The sequence below is a fragment of the Echinops telfairi genome, unplaced genomic scaffold (genome assembly GCF_000313985.2).
Source record: "Echinops telfairi isolate 266 unplaced genomic scaffold, ASM31398v2 ScPeMD7_7468;HRSCAF=8506_0, whole genome shotgun sequence".
NCBI classification, from domain to species: domain Eukaryota; kingdom Metazoa; phylum Chordata; class Mammalia; order Afrosoricida; family Tenrecidae; genus Echinops; species Echinops telfairi.
The window spans coordinates 97,536,019-97,557,119 of record NW_022111369.1 but is presented as its reverse complement, the minus strand read 5'-3'; the positions used below and the strand labels follow the sequence as shown (position 1 = coordinate 97,557,119).

The window sequence follows — 21,101 nt, the reverse complement described above, 5'->3', positions numbered from 1 at the left end:
GCTGACCTCGGCAAGAGGCCAAGCCTCTTCCATGGGGCACCACGGCACAGAGTGCACGAGACCCTGGTGGCACGTGTCAAAGGAACTCTTATGAGCTGTCTATGAATTGTTTCATTCATCGGGCCACTCACTCTCTTTTGATGCAACCACACCTGCCGTGAAAATGGAAACGTGTCAACCCAACACCCATCATGTTCAGACCCTCCGGAGAGTGAGAGGAATGTTGTAGGCCACACGTTGGGTTGGGTAGGGACCGTCAGTTTTTGCTTTCTTTCCAAGTATTCTCATACTGAATAGGGTAGGCTAACATCCAGATGGTTGACCCTGGGAAAGGGAGCTCATGGAATGGGCACCCGGGACGCTTTCCCCATGCAGTGAGATAATCTAAGGAGAAGAAAGGCAGCCACAGCACTGGATCGTTAAGTTATCTGACATGAACCTCGCATGCCCTAGCCCCTGCTGTGTGGCTGGTTTACTCACTTATGCTTCTCTGGGAAGCAGGGTAATTAATCGTCCTTTTCTGATAGTGTTCACATGTCCCGGCCAACATATGGAGGAGAGTGTAGAGAGGCCTGGGATGAAAGGGGACAGTGATCAAACTGAAACCCCACTAAATGGCTAACCTAGGCAGAAGAGCAGCCTCCTAGATTCCTGTTAAGGATGGGGCTGGTCTTTTAAGTGCACTGTGAAGTGATGATTGGAATAAGAAAGTGCTCTTGTTGGCAATGGAGTGAGAAAGCAATGCTTTGAATGAAGATGCAGCTTGCTTTTCACCACCACCAAAGTCAATCAACAGAAAGTACCTGCGCATCCCCTTCAATGACTTGCTGCAGGGTACTGTGCGGGTAACTATATTACTATCGCTATCATTCCCTAAACACCCCCACCCCCATCAATTAGTATTGCTAAAGAGAAGCTTGACTATAGAGTTCCTAACAGCAGCAAAAATAAATTCCCTCCAATTAAGTAGTCTAATAAGCTATTTAGGATTTTACCACTTCACATTCTTTCCTTCCCATTTAATTTTGGCTTTCACTTGGATGTCATCTTGTTGAAAATCCATCACAGAAAACTATGTGGGAGAAAAAAGAGGATAATGTTGATAAGTACCCCTGATGCTCCAAAAAAGAAGAAGAGAGCCACAATATTGTTTCTAAAGCACCCCAGGATTTTTCCAAATACTTCAGTTCCTTCCTACTAAAAATTAATATATGAAAATGGTCAATATGCAAATTCCGACATCACACTAGCTACTTGCCTTCCGTAAGTGCTATAAGCATAAATTTGAAACAATACAATATTTTAAGGGTCTTGATTATCATATTGCCTTGGTGTGCATATGTGCATGTATAATTATGCTCATTTAATTTAATCATGAAAATATTATGGGAATCATTTGGCTTTCTCCTCTAAGAGTTCTCTTACTGTTTTCAATGAAGTAATGCCACTTTGCCCCTTCTGTAAGTCAGCTGATGAGAAGCAATGGGCTGAGCTAATAGGAAGATGATTGCACCCTCATGGGATTATGGGTATGGGGTGGGGTGGTGGGAATGTTGGAAGGTGGTGGTGGCCCTTTGCCCTTAAGGAGCATGATACTCATGGAGAAACGTGAGAGATTTCAGTAGAACCTGGTATTAGATGCCCTCCCCCCACTTTCTGATGGCTTCTTTCGCCAAGTTTCCAGTGTTCCTGAACACCAAGAATTTGCCCAATGGCCATCACCTGATTCTAACAACGGAGTTGGAAACCAGCCCTGTGCCTTACATTCCACATGCTTGACTGGAGTGGAGATTGGGGGATTCTGTGGAATTCCTGGAATCAGATGGGGTGTATTGAGGAGAACAAGGGGGTGGAGGGTATTTGACATCACAGTTCTGCACCGGTAGAAGAAATGGTGGCAAAGCCAAGGTGATTAAGTGAGGCCATTTTGAATAGAAAGAATCATGGTACGTAGGTCCTGGCGTATTAGCCTCTGTCCCCACTGATGCAATATTTTATTCTTCACAGAAAAGCAATGTTGCTTTTCCCCAACATATTAACAGAGCCCAGTGAAAAGACAGAGCCTGTTTTTGAGCCTATCCAGTGAATCTATGTGGCATCTTTTCCCCCAGGGATTAATTCAGCTTTTGATTAAATCTTTCTGAGATTTAAATCATGATGTTACAAACCTCCAAGGAACTTCTCTCTGAGTTGTGACCTTCTTTATTATTCTCCACTGTTTGATAGAGTAGTGAGATTGATGTATAATGGTGTACAGTGTGTTTGAAAACAAGGGATGGCGAGGCATCCTGGAAAAGTGAAGATTAACATAAAGTAAATGTTGCAAAGAGTACACTTTGGTTAACATATTCTATAATTAGTACTGAGTTACAACTGTGTTGCTGGTAATAACACTCGTGCCCAATGAGCATAATACTGCTGGTAGGGCTGTAAATCGTGTCCAATGATTAGCTAAAGAACCCTACGATGAGGCGAAACCTGGCCGTTCTAAAAGAGAATTTAGGCTCACTATCACATTTTATCTAGTTTAGACAGATTGAGTTTGGAGGACTTTTGAATTGAGACAAGCTCTTTTTGAATAAACTATTCATATCATCAAGTGCTCGTTTTTGCCAGCCTAATTTGGGTTTCAAAAATTATTTTGCCATTAGTATCCTCGGGGATGGAAGTTATTTCATGTTGTGAGGACAACATGAATCTCTTCTCTTCTCTCTCTCTCTCTTCTCTCTCTCTCAGCAGGATGGCTCACAAAACAATGAAGAGCTAAGACTACAGCTTCTTGAAATCAGTCTCCATGTTTCCCCCTACCCACAAAGGTTGAAGAGGGTTAAATGTTAACCCTTTGCAAAGAAATTGCATTATTATCACACCCTTGGCTTCTCTGCACCAGATGATTAAAAATGCCCACAAAACTTCAGCATCAGTGAAGAGGAGATGGGATCCCAGGCACAGCCAGTGAGTCTCAGGAATGCTTGGAACCCAGAGTTGCAGATGAATGCACCCTCGGCGGGGCATCATAGTGGAAGTCTTGGGGTTTTGTTTGGTTGGCTTTGGTTTGGTTTGAAGAATGAGCTCCATTTACACTGACACAGAAAAACCAAATTAATCCAGAGGAACTGTTCCACACATTGATGATGACAAACTGCTGATAGCTCTATCACATCCCCAATAATTACAAACATGTTTGTTTACCCCCCCTCTAGGGTGGTATGGTAGGGAGGTGAAACACTGGGGTTGGCTGCCATTAGTCAAAATGGTCTTTAATCCAACGGTGCTGATGTGGCATCTTGCAATGCAAGACATTAGGGATGGGTAAGACCATCTGAAACTGCAAGCAATAACCATGCTTTCTCTGTCGTGGGGACCACTGCCACTTTCCGGGCACCATGGTCACCTTGACAGGAAGAGCTGCAGCTACCAGCTACCCGTTCATCCCACATTTTACCTGATGACTTCTACATAGTGGAGGCTTGGGTCCTGTGACACGACTCCTCTTCCAGAAAGATTCAGTCAATTGAGAACAGCACGATTCCTGAGCTGAAGAGAGGAAGGCTCTCAGCAAGATGGAGGCCAGGGTCTCTGCACACACGGGCTCAAGCCCATGGACAATGCGAGGATGCTGCCGGACAGGCAGTGGTTCGTTCTGTTGTGCAGAGGGGGTCCAGCAGTCGCAACTGCTTTGCTGGCACTTAACAACAATACACCGAATATTGAGCCCTATTCTCCCTCGAGATCATAGTTGGCTCAAAAATCTAGAGAACGAGTTCTGCTTCCTTTTTGTTGTCCTTGCTGTTGGGTTTTGTTTTGTGGGAAGATGTTCCGTACGTAAAATTCAGGAGAGGTGAGTCTACAGAGACAGTGTCTGGACTGATATTTCCTGGGGGCCCGGGGTGTTTGGGGACAATGGGGAGGGAGCTAAGGAGTTTGAGAAAGAAGAAAATGTTGTGAAACTGAGTGTGGTGATCATTACAGAATGCTTCTTACTGTGATTACAGGGTCGAATTGTATGACATGTGAATGCTATGCCAATACAACTATTAAAGCGTTTATCCATCCATATGTGTGGCCATATATGTGCATCTATCAATATACTTGGGGAAGTATGTGTCTCTAAACATTAGCTACACATACTTTCCTGAGTTAAGTACAAGAATAGGAGCTATTCATTTGATAAAATTCCAAGTCACTTTCCACCTCCTAATGGTCAGTAGTGAAACCCATCACATCTGGTCTGCCTTCTCTGCTTCAGGTGCACCTTACCTGAGAGCTGAAATCCCCCACGAATATGGGCAAGCTGGGGGGGGGGGGGGGGGGGGGGGGAGTGAGGGAGCTGAAACCCAGTGAGGGCGTCACATGCATTGATCTGAGCAACATGTCGGGCATTTGGTTCCGATAAATAAGGAAAGCAGAAGTAGATTTGAAACCTTCGTTTCCCTTTATTAGCTCAGTGAGGCTGATGTGTACTGCACATTTAAAAAAAAATCACAGGAATTTTCATACAATGAATAAAACCACAACAATACATGTAGAATTGGCAGGTGGAAAAAAATAATAATAAAAATAAAAAGCCCAGCAAGGGCTCCACAAATCGCTCACTTTCCCTGCTCAGCATAGGCCACCCAACAGCATTATCGTTTCCCCTACACATCTTAAAGTAGCTCCATCGAGTCCGCAGTTCACATTCTTGAACAACGTCCGTCACATAGGTACAAATTGAGAATCATCACATTATAGTACATGGCTATTCTAGGTCATCTATAGATCAGGTCTTAGACTACAACGATTGAAGTTCTCTTCACAGCCATCAGAAAGGGACACACAATCATTACCTACTGGAAGCTCACATCTAAAGGCAGGAAAAGGTTTCCTTTTTAGTTTTAGTTTTGTTTTCTCAACTGGCCCAACCATTACACCCCAATAGGGCAAAGCTCCCTCTCTCGTGTCTGGCTCTGAATGTTGACAGCCCAGTCATTGTGCGCTCACGGTCCCGTAGCAAGGAGAAACAAAAGGATTCTGTCGCACTGGATGGATGATTCGGCTACATTTCTTTAAAAAGGAAAAAAAGAACCCCCCACCTTTCAAAAGCACCAGTTCAGTTGCCGAAATTATAAATGTGGTACTTACCACAGCATGAAAGCAATGGCCCACGATCATCTAAAAAATCCTAAAGATCTATGCTGAAATCTGCCTCCAGTAAGGATGGGATACGTGTGGCAATTTGAAATATTTGCTTCCAAGAAGAAAAGAGAAAATAAAAGGAACACAGTTTACATTTTGATGGGCTACCCACAGTGCCTGCATAAGATACAAAAAGCGCTATTTGGGCGGTCTAGTGATTCTTTTTTTGCACTAATTTCAGATGCAATTCAAAGTCCGCAGAGGAAAACTATCTTCATGGTAAAGATATTTGCCAGGCCAGATGGGGGAAGAGATTAATCCTCAATATGAACTTGGAAGTGTTGTCTTTTGAAAATGGAAGAAAAAGGAACCCAGTCTTATGCTCGTGTCAGCAGTCCAGGGCGCAAAAAAAGCGAATGCATTTCAAATTGGATCACAAAAAAAGAAAAAGAAAACAGAAAAAAATTTAAAGGCAAAATAGATAACACATCTGGTCCTTGAACACATAATACGATTTACTAAATATTGATTTCTTAAAAATAATTTATTGCTCTTAATAGTCTTTTTTATATTATTATTATTCTACAACAGAAGATACTGAAACTTCCGGAAAAAAAGACTGTAAACTTTAGTTTGGCGTTCACACAGAGTTAAAGTACCTGCATTTCACCTACAGCACAACAAGAATTAGGCGGAATAAAGATGTGTTGCCGTCGTAACGTAGAACCTGTGGTCAAGTTCTTTTATTTTCTAGTATTTTTTTATTGCTTTCTATCTACTTATAAAGAAGAAGCCAAGAACTCAAGCAAGCATCCGACAGGACAGACGGTGGATTCACTCGGAACACAATATGCTGGTGATAACTGAGTGCAGCTATCAAGATGGGCTGCATCGGCCTGGGGGTGAAAATCCGGTTTATACCTTTGCGTTGGGTGGAAAGGAAAAGAATGCTAAAAGCAGTAGATCCATCATGTCTTCCAGAGAAGGTATGTCTGCCAAAGAGTGAGCGCATCTCAATTTAGAAACATGAATACACGCTCCAAACGTGACCGAATTCCATTCCAGGGACTCCACGCGCAGATGAAATCCTGACGCACAAAATGGAGGTTTTTCAGAATTTCTTTCTCTTTTTTTTAAAAATTTTTAAAATTTTTAAATTGAATTGAGCAGAAGCAATGTCATCAAGGACAACACCATGGTCGCATTAGAGGCCGTGCTAGTACAAGTAGAAACAATGCTTCTGCAGAAGCTGAATTTTTGTTTGTTTGTTTGTGTGGTTTTTTTTTTTTCCCAAATGAAGCACTTTAAAACTCCCACCTGACAATTGCCATGCATTCTAGGTAGAAAATTTCCACTGGCTTTATTATTTTCATCATATCATAATTTATAATAAATAGGCTATTTGCAACCGATAAATAATGTCTCTTCAGTAAACAAAGGAATGAAATATCAGTATTTATACAGGATGCATAACTGTAAAAAATACAGATAAATACCATCATCACACTCTGCCAAGGGAAAAGAGATAACCGGCTTCCGAGACTCTTCACACACACATTGATTATTGTAAAAATCATACTTAATTATTTACCTCAGCATTTCGTATCAAATTAAAATCACAAAAAATTAAAAGAAAACAGCATTTTTAAAAAGATTCTTTTTTTTGACCTCTAGTTTCAAAACTACTGTTGATAGAGAAAATAAAAACATTTCTTAATGGTTACCCATTGAGAGACTTTACATAAAATCATGATTATCTTCTAGAAAAATTTTAGATGAGAAAATTTCATTCCCCTAACAAATCCAGTGTATAAAACTTCAAAGGAAAAACAAGCAACAAGAAAAATGTGGAAAAATATCGCAGAAGTGGTTAATACCTTTAAGGGACTAAGGGACTAAGATATCTCTTGACTAGAGACTGAAGATCGCGAAGCTCACTGGTGACGGGGTGGGCTGCATGGAGCGTCGTTGCTGCTGCACTCAAAGGACACACACACTTGTCTTTTTTTGTTGTTTTTGTGTTTTTACAATCAAATATAGATAAGCAGTAAGTTTAGCTTCTAAATAGGTTAGTGTACAATAATGGTTTCACCTCCTAGTTACATTTTGAATATTCTTGATTAAGAAAAATTGAGCGGTTTTGAAAAGAAGGCTGCATTTACAGTGCATAGCTGTAACAAAAAAAGAACATTTTGTAGAATATGTACACAAAATAAAAATACTCCATTAAACCTCGGTAAATACTTAACTACATCGGAGAATGTAGCAATGATGCTATCTGACGACATCCCAGAGCGCTCTACGCACTCTGGTGGGTAATGTAACACCGTGTCGGCTGCTCGACAAGAACCGCTGAAGCAGCTGTGCGCTTGACCATTGACAAGGCTTTTGACATTTGGACGTTGACATGGGTGTCAGGATAAAGGACGGACAACAGAAACGTCAAAATGTGAGGAGTGTTCTATTAAGCCGGCACCCACAGTCTCCTCTCCCACCCAGACCCCATGGCGAACCGAAAGTACGAAATTAAGAAGGAAGGGTGGGAAGGAGAGAGTGAGAGGGGATAGAGCGAGAGAGAAGAGAGAGAGAGGAGAGAGGATATTTGTTCTACGCAACTTAGGGTTTCGTCAGGATTGTCATAGAATCAGAACGTTAGGAGAGAAAGCTTGCTTCGAGTTGAATCTGCTCTTTCATTTAAGAAACAAAAATGAACCAGAGTACGGTGGCTGATGCTCGGACATCAGCAGCTGTCATTTTAGCGTGGTCTGTGGTTGGTTGGTTTTTCTTTCCTTTTATAATTTTTAGGCTATACATATATTTCTTTTTTTCCTTTTGAATAGAGTAGGAACATTTTGAAGTTCTAGGTGTTTAAGTGTGTTTCCATGGAACTGCTGCCATTTGAAGTGGTTTGCCCCCCTGCACACTGTTGTCAGGTGTCCCTAACATGAATACACACATCCTCCCCCCAAACCAGGTGTGTGCACATGTGCACACGCAGGCACGCACACAGGCACTCCATCACCAACAGACTCCAGGGAACGCAAAGCCGACACCCATGAATAAACATGTGCTTACTGCATATCCATACTCTTTGCTCTTCAGCAGCTGTGTTCATGTAAACCATTGTTGTTGTTCTTGTTGTATTGTTGTTGTTTTGTTTTGTTTGTTTTGTACAGAGTGTAAAGTAGGAGAAATTCCTAAGTATGACTTGCAAGAGTCTGTCTGGGAAGGACGCGCTGTCCCGTGAGGTATTCACCAGGCCTCTGTCATCCAGGGAAGGAACAGGTTACCTGCGCAAGCTTCTCTGAGCCTCTTTCAGTAAACTATCGAAATCCAGAGAGTCATACTTGCTCTTGGTGGAAGCAGGGTCAAAGTCATCGGAGTTGGAATCTGAAAGAAACCCAAGCCAGGTTAGATGCAACTCTTGCTGATGGCCATTGATTCAATCACTTCAATTCAAGACTCCCTGATTCCATAGCAATGCATTTTTTAAAAGAACACCCAACTTTAATGGGTATGAGTGCCAATTCATTTGGGATGGGGGTGGCTGATGAGTGTCCATACTACTCAGCTGGTGACTCGTTTCCGAGTTTAACCATCTCTGCGCAATAGGCAGATGAGCCTGAATTTCTGTATTGACAGACAAGGCCTTCCTCTGTCCTCCACAGCACAATCCCTATGCAGAAATGTTACGTGGCTTGCTGTCGGGAGCTCAACAACATAGAAGCAGAAAGGAGCGGTTCCAAACACGCTCCCAGGCAGACTCCATTATTTTTAAATTCCATTCCTCCGGGAACTTTTTGAAGTTCCTCGTACACAAATAGAAGGTGGAACTAACTGTGCTTTGACGAGACGGGTTTCACGGAGCGCAGAGGCTACTTAAGTAGGACTCCCGCCAATCTCCACTCTGCTGACCCCTCTCAAGGCTGGAGGGACCTATGATCGAGTTATTCATGCTGGCTTCATGGGGCAGGGGACTCCTGGATTGTAAGGAAAATGTCCCCAGTTTAGAAGTCTAGGAGAATATCTCACATATAACCCCAAACCAAACCAATCCAATTGCACTGGGTCATTTCCGACGCAGGGAGTCCCCATACTTGTGGAGGTAAACAGCCCTCACACGGTGTCCACAACGGTCACCTTTTGGAAACAGGTGGCCAGACCTTTCTTCTGAGGCACTTCTGGGTGGGTTTCAACCATTGACTGTTTGGTTAGTAGTCCAATGCTTAGGCATTTGGGTCACCCAGGGACCTCGTGCCCCAATCCAAAAAAATAACAAAAAGACCGGTTGCCAGTTGAGTCAACACCAACTCATAGCAGCCTCATGCCTGCACTGGAGAACTGGCTTCCTAAGGATTTTTTTTAAATAACCCGTGACCTTTCATAAGCAATCACCAAGCCTTCTCCCAAGGCTTCTCTGGGTGAGTTTGAACTGCCAATCCTTGTGCTGGTAGTAGAGCAACACTTAACCAATTGTGCCATCCAAGCTGCTTGTCTCATATCTAAAGTGAGTAATTCAGGCTTTTTAATCCATTCACGAGTGGGAAAATATAGAGCCACTGATAAAGTCATGCTATTTTTTTTGAAGGGTAGAGTGGGGTAGCGGGCAGTCTTAAACTAGTCCAAGTTAGCTTTTATGGAAAGGTCTACATATTTCAAATCATCCTTAACTAAAGAGAGATGTTATAGCCACAGTTATTAGGAAATAGAGTTCTTCTTTTTATGTATTTCTGATCTTTCTCCATTGCTCAGTATGACAACATCGGAGACCTCTGCTGATCCAGCATGTCAGAGGGGTTGGACTATTGGGATGGGAGTGGATTTTGGGGATGGAATGGAATACTTGGGATTGAAGTAGGCATTTGCAAAACATCCATTCCTTTGAAAGAGCTTACTTGAAGAGCAAACAGGGAAACAAAATCTTTGGGATAAAACATAAAGAAATCTACTAAAGATGAGTATTTCCACACTCTACTCAGAATGAGGTGCGCAATAGAATTGTTCAAAGAGACAGAGGTTCTCTGGGGGAAGGGTGCATGGGCTGCTTCCTCCAGTCTCCATCTAGTACTCAACCAACTTTCATTCAAGGGCAAGAAAATGCCTTCAGTTATTATGGTTCCTTCTCCCTGATGATTCTTCCTCTAGACCGCTTTCCGCCCCCTCAAACACAACAAGAAAAGCACATATTACAACTACTTAACACTTGAAAACAAAGGCAAAAATAACCAATCTTTCCTCATTACGATGTTAAGGCGCTCAAGCCTGACATTAGACTTGTTTTGACCTGTCCCTTCAAAGGCTATTTGTAATACTAACTTCCCAGGAATAGCTATTGCATAAATAATTTTTAAAAATTGTTAGAATAAAAAATAAATAAAATAAAAGTTCCACTCATTGTAAGAGCTTAGCTAAAATCTGAAATCCACAGGCTTCTTAGACCAAGATGCAAGATTCTCCCAATGAGTCTGGCTGATGAAAGATTGGCATGGAATCATGGAGAATATATAGTCAGATCATTTCTTCTTTATAGAGAATTTCAAAAAAACAACGACAATTTTCCAAGTTTTGCCTTCTTCTAAATGTAGTGTAGATTTCCCACATTTTAGTATTTTCTTTCACAAATGCTAAAACTATTTCAGGGCAGTGGTCTTCAGAGTGGCTGTTTCTACAGTCCTAGCTGGGTAGGGAGTGGGTCCAACATTGAACTGGTAACCACAAGGTGAGCAGTTGGGAACCACCAGTTGTTCCCCAGGACAAAAATGAGGTCCTTTGAAGATTTACTGTCTTAAAAACCCAGAGGGGCTGTCTGTACTGTCTTATAGAGTCACTGTGAGTCTGCATGGATTTGAGGACACGGAGTAAGTTTTTCATTGTGAAGTCTGCTGGCTGCTGTGTACAAATACAGTGGTTCTGCCCGGGCAGAAGTAGATACAATTTCTTTCCTAGTACCTAGTAAGCTACGGGCACAAAGTCTGTGATTAGTTGCATGAATCTTGAACTGGGATCTGGGTTTATGTACACGTACCTGGGTTACCTCGTCATGATGTGGATAATGTAATTAGTTGATACTTATGATATACATGGTAGTGTTAGGTAGTCAGAACAGGGACCAGGGTGTCCAGTGGGCATGCTCCAAAATTCAGGTTCCAAGCCAGGAAGGGGCAGTATATCTAGGTGGGCGGTAGGCCCCAAGCTGGTCCAGGTGAGCTTAATTCAGCCAATGGGGTCAACTAGTACCACCAACCACGCCTCCCAAGGGGCGCCCTGAAAAGCCAAGATCTGAAGCCCACACGGCTGCTTTTCCAGCTGCTCCCCTGACTGAGATTTTTCTCTGTCCGCAGGTTTCCCCGTGTGGGTGTGAAGTGCCCTGGGGGTGCCTGTGTAAAAACCTGACACTTCTATCCTTTATAAAACCCACTGGGATCACAAACCAGTCTTCCGAGTGAATTCGTTCTCACGCAAAGCCAAGGACCGAGGGATTTCCACCAGAGAAACCTAACCGTATTTCATTTTTGGGCATTTGTTTACGTTGCACACCAACACTAATACCAGATCAAGGCTATGTGGGGAATGAACCACTCCTATCTGCTCCTGTCTCAAAAGTCGAACTCACTCCCATCAAGTCAATGTTGATTCATAGCAACCCTACAGGACCAGGAAGAAATGCCCCTTGGGTCTCTGAGACTACAACTCTTTACTGGAGCTGAAAGCCTCGTCTTTCTCCATCAGAGCAGCTGGTGCTTCTGGACTGCTGACCTTGCAGTTAGCAGCCCAACACAGACTCACTACACTACCAGGACTTCTCTCTGCTCCTACAATCATAGTTTAATTTTTCTGTGTCTTTCTTCTTTCAGATAGTCATCAAATAGGAGCATTGCTTTTCTTATAAGACAGTCTCCAGAGATGCCGATGGGCACCGGGTTCCCGTTGCTGTGGGGTTTATTCCCACATACAGGGAAGGTACACATGTATGTACCAGAAGGAAACACTGCCTGGCTCTGCACTGTTTGCCTAAGCATTGCGCAGGTTTGTGGACACTAGAATTTGCATCCTGGTCTCACCACAGGAGCTATGACCAAATAACTTTAAATCCCTTGTTTTATTTATAAAACTGGCTGTTATTTGGAATCATTATGTTTTGCTCAAAAACCACTGCAGTTGTCTATTAACTAGACTTAATGGTTGAATGACAGGATGTGTGGGCCAAATTAATTTGCAGGAGTAAACTAAAAAGAGAAAGGAAAATATCAGATGACATGTATCTAAAATGATAGGTCCCTTTATTCGTTCTGGTAAACTCAGGTGTCTTGACCTTTTACCTCAGATTAATCCCCAAATTCCCTTGTTCTGTGTCCCAATGCAGATCATACGTTCTCGTAAAATAAAGATCAGAGGAGATGGGGTTCAAGGCCTACAGTCAATGTTTCAATCCAATTGTCTTAATCTTGGAGTCTATTTGAAGTCCAATAAATCAACAGTTATAAGACATTCTCATGAAGTAGGCTCTGGTTTATTGACATTAATTGGGAAACATTACCTTTGCTTTCTTCAACACACCTGGCAGATAGTTCCCCAACTCTCGAAAACCTATGCTCACCATCGTCACTGCCCATGCACTGAAACTTTCCAGGGGACACAGACAAGACTCATGGGAATTTCTTTCAGCTCCGGAAGTCACTCCTGATGAGGTGTCTTCCATTTTGGAAACAACAGCCAAGTCCTCAGTTTGCATTATCATTATCCCTCAGAATTGTTTGCCGCCGATGTTACTTGCCATCCAGTCGGCTCTCACTTGCGGCGGCCCCACGTATAGCAAGCTGCAACACCATCTGTGCAACTGTGGCTGTGTCTGAGTCCATGGTGGTGGACAGTGTGTCCATCTGCCTCCAGGAGATTTTCTCTCGCCTTCACTGGGACTTCACGCTACCAAACGTGACATCCTTCTTTGGTGTTCTGTCACCCCATAGGCTCTCTCTAAACTAACCGAGCCAAGGTCGTGCACAACAGCCTGTGATCCACAGGCTTGGTTAACTTCGGCAGTAGATTCCCAGGCCCTAGCTCTCTCTCCTTTGTGGGTGTGTGCCTGTAAGTCTGGAAACTCTTCTGAACTCAGCCCACCATGGGGGATGCTGCTGGCATTTGAAATACCAGTGGCATAGCTTCCAGCCTCAAAGCAACACAAAAGCCACCACAATAGGACAAAAAGGCAGATGGTAGGGGAAATCAAATCATGCAACCGCAGCTGCAAAAAACTCTGATTTCATCTGAACAACCACATTCTATGGCATTTACGATGATTCTCATCTCACAAACGAAGAACCAGAAGCAGAGGGGGGAATCCATGGCTTGGCCAAGGTGAGTACTTGCGCCAGGTTGCAGATCAGAGCCCCTGAATTCTCAAGCAAGCAGTCTTCCCTTGGCTCATACGAATGGCCCCTAGTGCAAATGTAGAGCTTGAGGGAACTGGGAGAAACTCCACACTCCCACAAGGCACATCAAACGTACTTCTTAGAAAATATAGAGCTTGCTTCGCAATGGCACCATTTCTGTTGCTGCTGGCAAGGCAGGAGATAACAAGAGGGGAAGCATTCTTCTTAGAAATATTTCAGGGAAGCTCCAGTTCAATTTGGAAATACCATCCTATCCTCCCTCTCCCAGTGATGAATCGCGATCCAAAAGGCCCTCTAGGTAGCTTATTTTAAACTCTCGATGTTTTGAGAGACTAGAAACACCCTGGCCTTCATCACTGAAGAAAATAAGTCAAATCAACTCAGGACTTCAATCTGTCTTGACTGGTTTTATCAGCCAACATTTGAACAAATGACTTGCCACCTTTTATATTTTCATCCCTAGGCCTCTATCTCTCTAACAGTCAGCTGCCTCTCCCCTGCTTTACACTATCTATTTAGCTGGTGAAGTGAATTATAGCATATTTCCTCTGAAAATTCACACTACCTATATCAATTACTCTGGGAAAACATCACATCGTTGGACGGGGGTGTGAGGTGGGGGTGGGGGTGAGAAAGTCCCTGTATTTGGTATTGGTTTCTTTCCTTAGACCAAGCCCAAAGCAAGTTTGAATAGATTTCTAATAATGCTGAGAATGAGATTTATATATTAATTGTCTGCTGATGATGAACTCATTTAAATACTTATGTCATTTGCACATGATGTTTTGCCACCCTTGAGCCTCTGCTCCTCCTCAAAGACTGGAAAGGCTCACAATATGCATATGAGATAGGGAATGCTGTGCTGAAAGGGGGAAATTGAATTTAGAAAGACAATTAAGATGTTCATTGTAGCATTATTTATAATATCCAAAAATTGAAAATGGAATAAATGCTTAGCTCTCCTGGAGTGATTAAACATAATGGCATTATTCACCCACAAGAATGTGGTGCAGTCCTTACAATCTGTTGATATGTGACTCTTAACCCTGTAACCCACCGTGGGGATACATTTAGATACTACGTGGACAGAGGAAAAGAGTGCATTTTAAAAGCACATTAAAAAATACACCCTCGGCTTTATGAAACTGGACCCACGGAAAGCAACCCCCCGGCCATGGAGTTGATTCTGACTCTGAGCAACCTGCCGGGCACACTGAAACCATCCCGGGGATTCTGAGTCTGTAACTCTTTATGGGAGTAGAAAGCCACCTCTCTCTCCCTTGGACTGGCTGGTGGGTTGGAACTGCTGACTTGATGATTAGCAGCCCAGGTCATAACTCGCTATGCCATCCAGGCTCTTTGAGACAAAATACTGGCAGGCAGATCATTCAGTTGGCCATGGTGGAGATTCTCTCCGACAGATGGTTTCGATGTTCTACTTCAGATGCTTTCCTATTTCTCAGAGAGACAGTTGTCATTGGTTGGGGACCGGGCTCTGCTTCCTTCTGTTGTGCACGCGGGTCCTTATGGGTTGGAAGCAACTGAGTGGCACCTGACAACAACAACAACAACAAAAGTGTTGCCCTGGAGCCTGGCCAACTTTCCCAATCAAAGGGAGCATTGTGTAGTCTTCAATGTCCCCTTCTGTTCAATGGGTATGAAAGTAGTAAGTATCCACCTCGAAGAAGGATGTGGGTAATGGCATGAACAAACTCAAGGGAGAAATAAAAGAAAGCTGGCAAGCACGCCGTCTGGGACTGTGCCCATTACTGACAAGCTTTCAAAGCATGATGGGGCTTTTCTTCTTGATGTCTGCTTTTCGTTTAAACTAAGAAAGCCTCGTGTGATTGAGCATCCGGAGCGTTCTTTCTCCCACTCGAAAATACAATGCCTGGGATGTGAAAACATTTCTAAGAGATTGTAAAATAACAAGGGAGTGGGGAACAAGGCTCTCGCGTCTTTGTTGCAGAAAACAATGACAGTGATATGATCCTTCCCAAAGAACTCAGGGTAGACAGGGAACACAGACTACCAGCATTCCCATCACACACGCTCTCTATGCATGTACAGATAGACTGCACTATGCAGTACATGTGTGTGTCGTGTACATTGCATCACTCACACACACATCCGAAAAACTCAGACACACCGCACAAGAAAACAACACAGAACACAGGGCAGGATGCAGCACTTCAGCGGAAACATACCCATCCCTGGTTGCCAAAATTTAAGCTCTGGAGCGGACGTATTATTATCTTTTTTTAAAGGGAAGGGAGTGGGTGGGGATCTGTATCCTAATATTGCCCCCAGTAAAGCACAGTGACTGTTCGAGCCGGAAGGGCTCCAGATGCTATTTGCTCCCCTGTGAAGCTCTCCGTACAGGTTCCTCATCGCACGGAGAGTGAAATCCATACCTAGGTCTGCATAGTGAGACTTGAAAAATTGCTTGCGTCCACAAAAGTACAGCTCGAAGTCAGTCTCATTCGACCTGCGCAGAGTGTATCCGTTTTCCAGAGCAGCGAAAGCGTCACAGGTGTAGCGGTAGGTGATGAAACCGTAGCTGTCCCTGTGATGGGAAAGAGAAGGGGAAGCCCAAAGCCAGTTAGGAAGCATTAGCATATGTGGCTCTAACCCGTCCTACTTTGGGGAGCCTTTGTGAGCGCCCCGCCTCAACCACCGCATCCATTTATCAGTGTGATTGTCCTGTCAGGCAGCTAAATACTTATTTCTGGGACAGGAAATCTCAACTAAAAAGATTAATAAATAGGGATGGGAGAAAATAAATAAGGTTTTGAACTCAACATGTCATCTTTCAAAGCACTTACACTGGCAACTCCCATCCCAGTAATCTTCTGGCCATAATTTTTTACATAACGTCAGCTTCTAAACAAGAAATAATCTCGAAGATTCTCACCCATCATCCCGAAGATTTACTGTGCACTCCTCAATTTCACCAAAAACTTCAAAACGGTCCCTCAGCTCGGCGCGTGTTGTGTCAGGGCAGATTTTCCCCACATAAATCACGCGGCGTTCTTCCTGTGGAGGGGATGGAGGAGGTGGGGAGAGGAAGAAGAGGCATTTTGCTGGGTAGTTCTGGAATGAGGGACAGGGCAGAGCTTCTGGAAGTACTCCGAAAGTTCCACTCAAACACAACCTGAGCCCACAGTGCTTGGCAGATCTTTTCTCAGACCCTCCACTGCACCTCTCCCCTCCCCGACCTTCTCAGTCCATCGCTCCTTCTCCGCCCCAGGACCTTTAATGCATGCATGCCAAAAGAAGACACCTGTGACGATGTTTTCCTTTGTCGAAAACCAATAACTGAAATGATGTCACCCTGAAGGTTGCAGGAGCAATCTTCCAAATGGGTAAGGAACTGGCCTGGCTTGTGGAGATGTTAATTTCTCATGGCCACAAAACGCTAATAGTGAGAGACACATGTCCATACTGACCAGGAGCCCAAGAGCAGTCCTTCCGTGCCGGCAGGAGTAAAAAAGACAACATCGCAGGTGCTTATGGAAACAGCAAAGGATTGGGGCGTAGTCAGTCATTTCTGGCTGCTGGGCCCCAGGATTGGCATTTTTAACCAGCCCCCCCAATGATTCCTGTCGTGGAGGTGATCATCGGACAATAAGTAGAGAGATGTTGTCTTAAAATTGGGTCCTTTTAAGCCCTGGGTTCCAGACAAACTACCCAAACCAAAAGTGCACTGTCATTGAGACGAATCCAATTCGCAGCGGCCCTGTAGGGCGGAGTAGAACTGCCCCCGAGGGCTTCTGAGACTCTAACTCTTTACAGGAGTAGAAGCCTCTGCAATCTCCAGAAGAACAAGAGTCGAATAAATGGGACTATAAACTACACTTTGCCAATGAATCCACTCTTGGTGTGAGAACAGATGAGAAAGGTGTGGCCTGATTTTCAAAGGAGTCAATCTGGACATAATCTGAACGTCTTCAGCCATTTATAACCTACACGAAGGGAAGAATCTTTTAAAGCCTGAAGACAAAGCGCCCTTTAGGCAGAGGAATGCAATCTGCGTGTAAGAAGCAATCCTCTATCCTTGGCTCTAAGAAGACAAGGCCCAAAGAAATGATAATGCTTAACCCTCAGAAATGTTTTATTTTTTAAAAGAGAATTTAGAGCTCCCATAGAGAATACGCATACCACCCAGGCTCTCTGTTTGCCAAGGACAAACAAGAATTAAAGGAGTTCAAGACTGCAGAGAGTTGGATGGAAGCAAAGACCGCTAAACACAGGGCTAAGTGCGGTTCCATTTCAGGGGGTTGAAAGGGTTGGTCTGCTTGGCTGGTAACTTCAAGGCGGAATGCACCTCATAAGAAAAGCCTGCCGGGGGTGGGGTAAGCGGGGTTTGGAGGGGGGCGGGGGACTGTCTACTAAAGACCAGATAGCCATGGACAAGCCTGTGGTGCTCTTCTACTGTGACACACATGGGCCACCATGGGAGAAGCAGGGCAACTGCACCTGGTTAGGATACAGACTGAGCTTGTGTGTGGTAGCTGTCTCCAGATGTCAAATGAGAGTCCTCTGTCCTGAATGTTGTCAAGGGTAATTTGGTCTTAAGGCAAAGGGAGGTCAATCCTACAGAATTAACTTGAATGCCTTTCCTTTTTATACATCCGGTACTTAGCAAAACACCTAACCCAAGAATAGGCACTCTCTGAACATTTGTACATGGGAACTGCACCATCCACTGTCTCCATTCTCCTACGAGGTCGGAGATCAGAACCTCATACGCAGCACTCATGCTTCTGATTTCCTTGGGTGCTTCCTCTGAGTTTCAGACTCAAATAACCAACGGACGACCTGACACCTCAGCTTGGAGGTCCTGTAGACATGTGGAACTCAGAACCAGGTCCCCAGGTACCATTCTCCCCAGCTGGTCTTTCTCCAATGTTCCTTGATCAGTGATGTTAACACCTGTCATCCGTGTTTCAGGACAGAAACTTCAGTGTCTGCCTTGACTCCTCTCGCTTGGTTACCTCTAAGCTTCCGGTCATCCATGAAATCCTGTTGGCTTTATCACCTCTATTTCATTCTAGGATGTCTTCTTTCGTCCACCTCCTCAAAACCCAGCTGCTTGCATTGCTTTCTGGATGGGTCTAACGGCTTCCTAGCTTGGATGCTTGTACCACCATGTGTAGCCTCTCCAACCCATTCCTTCATTGCAGAATGAGTTTGCTAAGAACACCAGTGGAAAGGAAACAGCAGGATGTGGAAGGTAAGAACCAGTGATGGAGACAGGACCAGACGGTGCAGGGCCTTCCCTGTCCTTTCAGTCATTTGGGTTTTCACTTAAAGTGATGGGAAGCCACTGAGCTACTCAAACAGCCTGATGGTCAGTTTCTACTCATATGGAGCTTCCACCATTCTCCAGGACAGGGTACACCCCGTCTTTCCCCAGGTTCTTTGCACACCTGCCCCTTGCTACCGGGAACATTCTTCCAAGATGGCCCCACAAACCTTGCCATGGGTCTGTTAGAAAAAGAAAAACCTACTACCTGTGTGCTCATTATAAATCATGTGCACGCTACTGCTCAGAATAGAACTATCCCATAGGATTTCCATAATCTCTAGGGCAGCAGTTCTCAACCTGGGGGTCGCGACCCCTTTGAGGGTCAAAAGACCTTTTCATGGGGGTTGCCCGATTCATAACAGTAGCAAAATTACAGTTATGAGGTAGCAACAAAATAACTGTGGTTAGGGGGTGGGGTCACCATAACACGAGGAACTGTATTAAAGGGCCGTAGCATTAAGAAGGTTGAGAACCACTGCTCTAGAGGAACGGACACTACGTTTTTCTCCCATAGAGCAGTCAGTTGGTGGGTTTGCTCTGCCAACCATTTAACTCGTAGCTGAGCTCCTAATAACTGTGTCATCCGGGCACCTTCAGCCACAAACACTAAACTTAAATTAAGTTCAATAATAATTTCCTTCCCAAAACTTATGATGAGGCCAGATTTCTCAGTAGCTGCTTTTATAGAAAATTCTATTTCTTCTTTACTGTTCCATGCTCAATTGTAATTATACAATTAATACCTTTATTCCTATGTCATGCTAGCTCCCTACTGTGGTGAGAACCTCATGAAATAAGAGAATGCATTTGTCCAATTTGCTACTACTCTCTTCTGAAAGTTCCACAAGGATTCTGAAACATAAGAGTCTCAACAAATCCTCATTTAGAAATCAATCATCAATTAATCCATTAATAATTGTAACACTCTCTACCTAGAATGGCATCACAAAGACCCAGATGCAGGCCTTTTTCGCTGAGACTCTCCAAGCCAACAAAACACAAAAACCAGAATTGAATGCTATCTCACAGGAAACACCAGCCTAGGTAGCTCAGCTGAGGGCATTGACAAGGGCTTCAATGATTCTTGTCCACAAGGTCCAAGTGCCAGAAATACGGAATGGTGTCACGTGTTTGCAGGGGCTCTTGCTTCGACAAATCACCTCTGGAAACCAGAGGAGGGAGTCTACTGGAACATTTGGTAAAATGCAGTTCATTTGACAGCAGCGATTGAGTCTAAGTACCTGAGTAGATGAAGTACGGCCACAGAGCCCGTGGTGGGTTGTGCACGTCCATGTAGATTGTATGTCTCAATTGAAGGCTGTAATTGTCTTGCTCCAAAGCCCCCAGCACATGGTGGAGGTCAATAAACATAAACGGATGGGAGGCTCTCCCTGGAGCAGCATTGCACCCTTCATCAGGGGAATCATAACAGCGCATTCCATTCTATTTATGCATCCAGCTCTTGCCAAACAGCCCAATACGGTGGGGCCGTTATCTAAACTTCCTGGCGCCCACTTACAGGGGTGTTATGGATTTGTTTTTTAAAAATGAGCCTTTTAGGAAGGCTACCACTGTACAGAGAGGGAAAGGAGGGAGACGTGCTGAAGAGAGGGAAAGAAATGGAACCAGCACAAAGAAATTGCTCAACTACCATTATGGGAATATGCACAGCCTATCGATTCAAGGAAATGTGAAGTTAAAGCTAAAATCAGCCAGATGTATGCCTATATGCAGACATATTGGGGCAATCTCAGAATGGCTGCTTTATACAGAGATGCATGCAACAAAGATCAGCCAGAGGACCTTTGGAAATGGAAATGGAAATGCTGGGATCGAGGTCACCATCCAATCCAAATTCAATACCATCCAGTAGATTCTGACCAGAGTGGAAAGCCTGGTCTTTCTCCCATGGAGTTGCCGGTGTTTTCAAACTGTGTACCAGATGAATAGCAGCCCAACGGATACCCACTACACCACCAGGGCTCCTTAGACGCACAGTGGAGAAGTGGGACTCAATTGAGCAGTCCACCATCACCTAAATTACCTATGTGACCAGTGTCTTCTCTGCAACAGGGGAAAGGGGCCAGGCCCATGCCACATTAAAAGACCTGCGCTTCACTATGTAGTGCTGGAATTTGGGGAGAGTGCGGGGGCTAGTTATTGAAGTACTTGGATTTCCTAAAGCCATAGTTAAAAGGCATCTGAAGGTCTAAAATTGAAAAGGCCAAGACAAAACTTTTCCCAAGATTGGCCAAACATCAAGCAAAGAACGTATTCTTTTT

General features: G+C 44.0%; 1 protein-coding gene across 3 annotated transcripts in view; it reads right to left on the bottom strand.

The window, feature by feature from the left end:
* Positions 1-4,412: 4,412 nt before the first annotated feature.
* PPARGC1A (PPARG coactivator 1 alpha) overlaps positions 4,413-21,101 on the bottom strand; it is a 583,321-nt gene continuing 566,632 nt past the window's right edge. For all 3 annotated transcript variants that reach the window (XM_045284122.1, XM_045284121.1, XM_004706307.2), the window contains exons 11-13: positions 16,423-16,544; positions 15,923-16,074; positions 4,413-8,508 (exon numbers count right to left, since the gene is read on the bottom strand). In XM_045284122.1, coding sequence (XP_045140057.1) covers positions 8,405-8,508; positions 15,923-16,074; positions 16,423-16,544 — 378 coding nt within the window. In that variant the 3' untranslated portion in view covers positions 4,413-8,404. The remainder of the gene's footprint in view (positions 8,509-15,922; positions 16,075-16,422; positions 16,545-21,101) is intronic.